The sequence below is a fragment of the Austrofundulus limnaeus genome, unplaced genomic scaffold (assembly GCF_001266775.1).
Source record: "Austrofundulus limnaeus strain Quisiro unplaced genomic scaffold, Austrofundulus_limnaeus-1.0 Scaffold274, whole genome shotgun sequence".
NCBI classification, from domain to species: domain Eukaryota; kingdom Metazoa; phylum Chordata; class Actinopteri; order Cyprinodontiformes; family Rivulidae; genus Austrofundulus; species Austrofundulus limnaeus.
Window position 1 is genome coordinate 454,453 of NW_013952676.1, and position 9,970 is coordinate 464,422.

General features: G+C 44.7%; 1 protein-coding gene across 1 annotated transcript in view; it reads left to right on the forward strand.

The window, feature by feature from the left end:
• prr12b (proline rich 12b) overlaps positions 1 to 9,339 on the forward strand; it is a gene marked incomplete at its 3' end in the record, with an annotated part of 20,087 nt that extends 10,748 nt beyond the window's left edge. The window contains 2 exon segments of the mRNA XM_014020989.1: positions 1,937 to 6,357; positions 9,124 to 9,339. Coding sequence (XP_013876443.1) covers positions 1,937 to 6,357; positions 9,124 to 9,339 — 4,637 coding nt within the window.
• Between the last annotated feature and the right edge of the window lie 631 nt (positions 9,340 to 9,970).

Consider the following 9,970-nt stretch of genomic DNA (forward strand, 5'->3'; position numbering starts at 1 on the left):
TTATTTGACCAAAGAAAAATTGGAGCTGGACTAGAGAGAGATGAATATGATTTATATTTTTATTTCTATGACGGTAACGACCCACACACGACATTAACAGCTCATTTCATTCCTTTAAAAGCAGCTCCTTTAATTCCACGACTGACGCTGCTAAAGAGAACAGATTTTCTTTTCTCAATCTCAGAGAGCAGGATTACAATCTCCGAACTCGTAAAGTTCTTCTTTTTTACACTGCGATGTCATTTATGAATGGACACTTCCTGGTATGTGGGGCAGGAAACATAGCCTTATATGGTGTTTTTGGGGTGGTAATTATGTAAATAACCTCTCCTCGTGCACGAGCAGCTGATACGRACAGATTAAATTTAYGCAGCTCATTTACACCCTTTTCCTGAAGATAGAAGAGTTTGTYAAATCTGACGTGGCRTGTTCGTACGAACCCTTCGTACGAACAAAAGTAAGAGAAATTTAGGATAAGAATACGAACATGTTCTTGCATGAGGCCCATTGTTTTGTTAGGTTTGCAGTTGCGTCATAGACTTTCTGTTTTTAAGTATGGATTAAACAAACATGGGTTGGACTATAGCTTTGTAGCCTAAACCTGSCTTATCTCTGACCTGTCTGGTGTGTTCTTTGGTCTTCATGATGCTGTTTAATCACTAATGTTCTGCAACAAACCTCTGATGCTCACAGAACATCTGGATTTGTCCTGATRTTAAATTCCATACAAATGTTGACTGCTGAAGGTTGCCCTGGATTTTAGTTCAGAGAATCAGAATGAAGGTGTTGAATACAGAAATWCGCCACACTTTTTGTTTTGAAATGTCTTATGGTTRTGGTGACAGAGGATGGGCCCATTGATCKCCACAAAAAGACACTGGTYTTYATTCAAACATTTGTGTCCCTCAGATGAAGGACACCAARTTAGAAACACTCAGTGTTCTGAGCTTCTCAGGGTCCATAAAGGGGTCACCAAGAATTCTTTTCCTTTGACCACTCAGAGTCAGGCAGTGGCCTAAATAGTGCAAAGATGTCTCTAATTCAATGCCACAGGCATCACAAGGACCATTGTCRTGGAGTCCCAACASCATTTTGTGTTGGTTGAGCAGATTGTGCCCAGTTAGGACTCCAACCAGTGTACTCAGAAGAGTTTTCCTTGTCAGGGAGATGAGATCTTTCCCAAAACCAWAGATTTAGGCCATTTATCAGTTCCTSTGCCTGTCTACAGTCCGTCAGCTCCCTGCAGCAGATTGAGTGTYGACGTCTAATCCAGGCCTGGCTGTAGGGCAGTCTTACAGACTGTTATGGAGATACCTACAACAGGCTCTGKTCCTTTAAAGTGGGCCTGACTGCCAGCTCTTGCAAGGCAGTCAACTCTCTTGTTACCATAAATGCCAGTATGTCCTGGTACCCATTTAATAGTAACACTGTTAACTYTCCCAAGTTGTTTGACTGCCTCGGCACACTCCCAAGCCAGTAATTATGTAAAGTGTGGCCCTTAAAGAGATCCAATAGCAGCTTGGCTATCTGTTAGGATGATTATTTCCTTCTGTGTAAACTAAAGGTCTTTGAGAGATGCCACACACTGGTGGATTGCAGATRTCTCAGCTTGAGATACAACAACCTAATGGGGTTTGTACTCTCTCTCTTTATGGTTGTGCAAAATCAGCACCCTTGCAACCACTGACCCCTTCAGAAGAGATCCATCTGTAAAACAATTAAAATATCTTGAAACTTTGCAGTTATGAACAATGTTTATTCTTTCATAAAAAAATCCTTTGAAGTTTGTAGTTGAAATGTGAAAAAATGTAAAGTTGAAGAGGTGTGAAAACTTTTCAAATTGCTGTAAGTGAAATCAGACCTTATACAAAGTAAAAAATGATAAATTGCCTGTTTGTTAAATGTAACACTGTATGTTTCCTGTTGTGTCCTGTAGCCATGCATACACCTGCCCCTGCAGAACTGTTTATTTCAGGAGCACTCCCARGTTCTGGGTCCTTCGCCACCTCCTCGCCCATCTCTGCGTACCAACATCCTGGCTCTTTTTCTGGACGGTCATTCACGCCTTCTCTGACCTTACAGGATGCTCGAACATTTAGCCCAACGGCGAATGGTCTGCTATCCCCCCATGATCCTCTGCTGCACATTAAAGCAGCCTCCCAGTCCACCTTAGACTTTGACCGCTTGCTCGCCTCTCAGAGTGCCACATACAGGGACTCCCAGGAGTCCCCAGCCCCTCCTCAGACCCAAGTTCCACCCACCTCCTCCAGTTGTCACCTGCCCCCTCACCAGTTCAACCTGTTGTCTTCCCAGCTTCATAACCAGTCCTCTCAGCTCTACAATGCCTCCATGTTCTCCACCTCAGGCATGCCACCTGCAGCACCATTACAGCTACAACTCCCTCCAGACAGGGGAGTTTCTCGACAGGACAGTGTAATCAAACATTACCAGAGTTCACCCCCAGCTCATTCATCAGCCCTACAGCAGTATGCTAGCTGTGGTGGATCTTCTGACTACCAGCAGATAGTTAGCCACCACCACCACCAAGCTGGAATGTCCTGTAGTCCTTTGGGAGAACAGAGTCCACCCACTGAGCCCAAACCTTCGCAGCAATTGGAATCTCAAACATATCAACCAACTATTCAAAGTCCCTATGCTCCCTCATCCTCCAGCTCCTCAGCACTTGCTTCATCTGCCACGAAGGGACCAACGAGTTCCACTAACTCCACAAGTGGTTACTCCTCATCTAGCTCAGCATCTTCCTCTTCTCGTGCCCCTCACACACCCCCATCAGGCTCCTCCACCTCCTCTAGTTCCAAGACAAGCAGCGATTCCTTGTCTGCACTGTCTTGTCAGCAGCCACCTCCGCCTCCTCTGCAAGTGTCCTCCAGTTGTGTGCAGCAACCTTCTGCCAAACAATGCCTGTCCAACTATGGCTCTCAGTCTGTGGCCAATTCTAGCACTGGCCTATCAGACCAAACCCCTGCCCAGCCCCACTCTCAGTCCTATTCTCCCAGCCAGCCTCCATCTTCACACTTGGCCCAGCCCTTCAAAGGATTCAGCTCACCTACTGCCCAGGACTTGAATTCTGGACCTGGGCTTTCCGGGGTAAAAGCTTACACTGGTGTAGGTGCAGGAGGACGCTCTTTTTCTGCAGAAATAGTTTTTGAGGACCCGAGTTTTGGCTCATCTTCTATTAGAAGAGCAAGCAGCCCATCCTTAGGGTATGGCACAGAATCAGCCAGGAGTGGAAGTATATCAGGAGCAGCCACACATAGAAGTGGTGTTGGATCTGCAGGATCTGGGAGCGAGACTGTTGATGGTAATGAAAACTCTGGCTCTTACCATCTGCCCAAGTCAAATAGATCGCCTGTGAGTTCTCTCAATCAATCAGTACTGCAGTCTCCTACTGCTCATCCTGCAAAGTCCCCTGGAGGCTCAGGGGCCACAAAATACATGTCCTCTGTCCTGTCTCCTGCATTCATGCCTTCACCACAAGGTTTCCCCGACACAAGACCGACTCAAAGCCAGTCCTACCACTCAACAGCAACCAAGCCAAAAGCAGAGGCTAACGTGTTGGCAGCTGAATGCTCTCAACATGAGGAAGAAGATGCTGATGAATTCTTAATCCAACACTTACTACACACACAGACCTCAACCCCTCAGCTCTCTCAGCGTCAGTCACATTCTCAACAACTACCCCAGTCTATGTCACAATCTATCTCCCAGGCTAGGGAAGAGGAAGACAAAGCAATGAGCTATGAAATTAACCAGCTCTCAGATGATCGATATCACCCTCACAGTGTTATTCGTACCAATAATTCCATCAGCACTGCTGGTACTACAACAGCCATTAGTGACACAACAAGTGGCTTAAACAGACAGTTAGAGGTGTCTCAGAAAAAACAAACCAAGTCCGAGTTGGCCCCTACTGAAGGGTTTTCAAAATCCCTTCCCCATAATACCCAGTCTCACCAACAACAGCACGAGTCTTTGGGCTCTGTTGGTCATTACAGAAGAGGAGACCCTTATACACAGCACCCCCATTCCCAACATCCCCACCACACCACACATGTGTCCACACATTCCCAGTCATGCACACAACAAATTTCCCAGCATGCTCGGCACACTCAACATCCACAACATTCTCACCACCTTCACTCAGCTCCTCACTTACACAGCCACTCTCACATGGAGCTAAAGAAACTGTCCAACACCAATGACAGCGGCTACTTGTGCAACACTCCAGATGCACAGCAGGCTCTGCAAAGTCAGGGACCCCTCTCCTTGATGGCTTCATCACCAGAGCTCCCTCAGTCAACACACATGCTACAGTCTGTGCTTTCTCATACCACCCACACCAAGATGGACCCTCAGCAAGTCCTAAACCAGGAGCAGCAGCAGCGACACCACTCTTTGAGCCAGCCAGGCATTATGGGTGCAGGGCCTGGTGGAGTTGAGTCCCATTCACAAAATCAGTCTTCTCAGTTGCAGCTCAAGCTACAAAACCGCTGCATAGATACCCACTACAGTCTTACAGCCCAAACAAGAGATCAAAGCCAAGGCAGTCAGAACTCATTGTCTCCTCTGGACATGCTAGATCAGTCTCTGTCCCAGGCAAGCAGCTTAGACAGTGGTGGACCGCTGGACAGGACTAGTGTTGGGGTGACTGTTCCAGCAGGGGAGGGCGATGGTGGAGACAGACACAGACAGCAGCAAAGACTTACCCCTCATCCTCACTCTCAGCAGAAAGCCTCAGATCTAAACAATTTCCTTGCTGAACCAGATCTGGGTGTGTCTACACCTTCACACCTTCACCACCTGAACCAGCCCCAAGCTCATGCCCACTCCCACACTCTGCATGAGCAACACTCACACAACCACCATCACACACAGTTAACTCATTCACACCCACACCAGATGGCAACCAATATGGAGACTCCCCAACAACAGCCTCAAAACCAAACCAGAGAGCATGAAACCCAACTCACACATTCCCAGCTGAACTCACTCAAAACCCACCAGTTTGACGCATTGAGCTCAGATGATAAAGGACAGAGTCAAGTTCAGCAACGATTTCCACCTCTAACATCAATCTGCTTTCCAGACTCCCTCTTACAAGATGAGGATCGTTCTTTCTTTCCTGAGATGGAGGACATGTTCTGTACGTCTGATTACAAGTCAAGCTGTACAGTGGACTCTGGGGCAGTACGAGATGTTCAAGAAAATCTTAACCAGAGTCACATTCGGGCACAAGAGCGTATAGAAGCCTTAAAGGCAGGAGGTGCTGGAGAGGGATATGATATGGTTAGTCATCACAGTGATCAAGGCTACAGAGAGTACTGTCACAGTCTCCCAGGAACAGGAGATGGCAGCCTTCATTTAGATCTTGGCTCCTTGAAGTCTCATGAACTTCCTTCTACTGTGAACACTGACCAGCTTGGCCTTATCCAGTCCCAAACTCCATCTCTGGGACTGGGTTCACCAACTCAAGGGAATGGCTCAGCTAACAAGATGATGGGAGCTGTAGCTGGAAGTTCCAACACTAGTGGTTTGACTTCACCTATCTTCTGCTCCTCACGACCCAAGAAACTATTGAAGACCAGCTCGTTTCACTTGCTCAAACAGCGACGTGAGCCACAACCACAAGCAAAGAAAAATTATGCACAGGAGTATGAATTTGAGGATGATGAAGATAAGGCTGATGCTCCAGCGGATATTCGCCTCAACAGCCGACGACTTTCAGACTTGTTGCCTGACTTGGTTTCTAGTTGTAGGAAGGCTGGTGGGACCTCAGGAGTCTGTGGGGTCAGTCCAATAATGGGTGACATGGACTTCTGTCACCCTTCCAGCTACACTTCCTTTGGGCACCCATCTCAGATTGTCCCCCATGATGGCCCTAAGAAAAGAGGCAGGAAACCAACTAAGCCAAAGCGTGAAGGTCCTCCTCGACCGCGAGGTAGACCACGCATACGTCCTCTTCCTGAACCCTCATACTGCAGAGGGTTAATGGGATCAGTGACTGGAGAGACAAGAAGAGGACGTGGGCGAGGTCGAGGACGTGGAAGACGAGAGGAAGGGCTGGTGGAGACTCATAGAGACGTACACAAAGCACAAAACCTTCCCTATCATCTTCAGCATCAACAGCAACAGTACGGCCAACAGCAACATTTGCAGCAACAACTACAACAAAGCTACAGCCAACAGACAGACCTCCATCAAGCTCTCCACCAACAGCCTCAGCACCACCTGCTTCATCAGCCGCAGCAAGTTTCCTGTTCCCACCACCAGCTGCAGCATCAACAGCACCATAAAACAACCCTACAAACCCAGCAGGACCCAGTCAGACCCATCAAGGTAACAGAAACATCACAAGATTATTGTTTTGTACAGTGGTGCCGAATCCTGAGGTCCACAATCCTGCATGTTTTAGATATTTCTCTGCCTTGATGCACGTGATTTGAATGAAAACATGATTCTTCTTCTGAAGAGCAGGGAAACAGCAAAAACATGCAGGATAGTGAGCCTCCAGGACCAGGATGAAACACCACTAGTCTAGTTGAAAACTGACTCATAAACCTAAAAACCCAACCTAATGACTTAGCTTGGCAAAAGATTCCTGAATATTTTTATTACAGAAGTTTATACAAACTCAGTCAGATCACTAAGGCTGTGTGCAACCAGTTCAGTCAGGAGTCTCTGTTAATGCACATTTTACAAACACAACTAACAATTTCAAGTTCAAAGCGTTTAACCAACACAATAATTTAAACACATGTTCAGTGCCAAAACTAAATAGGTTTGTTAGTTATCTCTGTGTTTAAAGTTGGTTAAAGGACATTTATGACCACGTTGCAAGGCCCCTGTATTTATGAACTCAGGAGACATTCGGTTTGGTAACAAAGTGTTTTGTTGTTATTGCTTGCTGAAGGATTTTAACTGTTTAACTTTTAGAGCCTTGTTAAAATAATGTGTTAAAGGATAACAGAGGTCTATAATGTGCAGGTGGTGACTTGAGTAATAAAACACAATGTCTCCTTTTTCTTTAGCTCAATGAATTGCCAAAAAAATTTAACGTTTAGTTTCAAACACAGAAACAGTCAGTCCTAACGTTTAATTGTTAGATATGCTGCCAATTTAAAAGTACATCAAATCCATCCATCCATCCTTCCATCCATCCATCCATCCATCCATCCATCCATCCATCCATCCATTCATTTAAATAAAGCTAGACCTTCCTTTCCCCAGTTCCTCTTGGGGAATCCCAAGGCATTGGGCTGCAGGTGTAACATTTGGCCTAAAGAGGCCTGCTACCAAGTACACTTATGGACCACCCTATGGTCCAACACAGTGTTTGTTACAAAAACCATGCCTAGAACTGAAGTCCAGCAACAGGACACCACTCAGGTTCAGATCATGAAGACCATTCCTTCTAAAGGTCCCCTCCTGATGACTCCGCCCACATCGGTACTAAAGTCATCAAAGAGAACYACAGAATCCCCACAGTTCACTCCTTCCAGGACACCATCCAAAGACTCCCAGAGGGCCGAACAGTCTGAACTGTGTGGTTCATAAATGCAAACAACAGTTAAAACTTTCATTCTGCACTTGAAGCCACAGAGAGACAACCCTCTCAGTCACAGGGGAGAAATCCAACATGGAGGAGCTCTGCTGGGGGCTTGTAAGTATCCTCACACACGCCTGTTCCCTCTCTCTCTAGACAACTCCAGATAGAGAAGAGCCTAGCCCTCTTCAGGAGTTGGGTTCTGGAGCCAAAGCTGTGTAGAAAGGACAGCCCATATCTAGTTGGTATTACTGAAGCTCACGCACAAACTCTGGCTCCTCATCCACTACAGAGGCGACACTCCACGTCCCTACAACTAGTCTATGCTGACAGGAGTCGGCACAACCAGGGACTKTCTATCACCTGACTCACCCTGCACRTGACATCGACCATTCTTTTAACACAAGCAGGTCCACCACCTCAATGTTTTTGGGCTAGACCTGGCAGAGCCTCAGGAGTTTAGGCTCGACAACCAGGCCTGTCTCCAGTGGGTGCCCCAGTTTTCCTAGTCCAGGCAATTAAAATATTTGGCAAACTATGTCAAAGCAAACAATCATTTTATCTACCTTACATGAAGTAATCTTTATATATTTTTTGAATCTGCCAGTGCATACACATTGAAACATTTTCATTACATTTCACCCATTACTCTTTAGATTTTTTTCTCTCCCTCTTAGAAAAAAATTCAACTAAAATGTGCTGGTTTATTAGCAATAGTATTCTAAGATTATAGGGCTCWGCCACAGACTATTCAACTTATGGTGTGATGCTGTCACACTCTGTCTCAATTGTCTGAAATATCTCAAATCTTTGTAAACAAACTCAATAATGCAACATTTTTCACACTTCTTGTACTTTATACATCAAAATGTAAGTATTTTAGTTGAGTCTTATTGCAGTGTGCACACCTAAACTCTCCTGAGCTCAGAATTTTCTGTTGTGTGGTGGTGCGGTTGCAGGTTTGAATTCCCAGTGTCACAAAATAATTTGGGATAAAAGTGAAGCACCCACATCTTACAACTCAAGAAATGTAGATTGTTTCAATGATTGTTGGTTTAAGGCTTAGTTTTTACGCTGTGTGTCTGTCTGCCTGTATTATTTTGTTGAGGTGAGGGAGTGACAGATGCAGGTGTGTGGTAACCACCACAATCATCTTTAACATTTATTTTGAACTTTGTTCTCTTTACTCCTCTTCTGCTGTTCTTCATCATAATTTTTTAAGATTAGAGTTGTTTAAAGAAACTCGTGATTAATGTTGTGCTTCAGAACAGGAAGCTTATACCTTTATAAAGTTATATGGCATGTTCTAGTTCAAATTTTCATCATCATCATTTAAGTAAAATTTTCTTTGTGCTGTCAAAAATATGCACAAACCTTTGATTCTAACAAAAAATTGAGGAAATACTTTTCTCTCGTTTGCCTTTAAATGCTTTAAAACTGATTGAATAATTATAATTTATTTTTTACCCCAAACTCAACATCAGACAAACACGCCAATCATTTTACTTTAAAGGTTAACAATTCACCATCATCTTCATCCAAACTGCCTGTCTTTTCAGATCAAGTTGCCTGTTTCCAGCTTGCCTCCACCAGAGTCCTTGTTGAGGACAGACTCTCTGTCCAGCAGTGAGCCCATTCTGTCAGATGGATCAGTGGGATCAGCACCATCTCTAGGCATGAGCCCCCAACCGAGTGCCACAATGAACTTGAACAGAAGTGATCACGACCAGATACAAGACAAGATGATGACTCAGCAACAGCAGAGAGCTGGAGAGGTAAATAAAAACAACTCTACTGCAGTCAGTACCTGAGTACTGATTATTCAGACAAGATTATTATCATCCTGAAGTGTTGTAGTTTCCAGATTACTCTCTGAGTGTTACCGTGTGTTATTCTGAGTGATACTCTCTGAGTGTTACTCTGAGGGTTACTCTGAGTGATACTCTCTGAGTGTTACTCTGAGGGTTACTCTGAGTGATACTCTCTGAGTGTTACTCTGAGGGTTACTCTGAGTGATACTCTCTGAGTGTTACTTTCTGAGGGTTACCCTGAGTGTTTGTTATTCTGTGTGTTATTCTTATTCTTATTCTTTTAGTGATACTCTGAGTGATACTCTTAGTGATACTCTCTGAGTGTTACTCTGCGAATTACTCTCTGCATGGTACTCTCTGAGTGTCTTCTTTCACCCATCATGCACCACCCCAAACTACCAATGACATCTATTATATCTGAGCTTACAATTTTTTCTGTAAAACTGCAAGTTAAGGGTGTTTTTGCTTGCCATATGTCCTACATACAAACACTGAAGAAACATAATCAATCAATCAATCAATCAATCAATCAATCAATCAATCAATCAATCAATCAATCAATCAATCAATCAATCAATCAATCAATCAATCAATC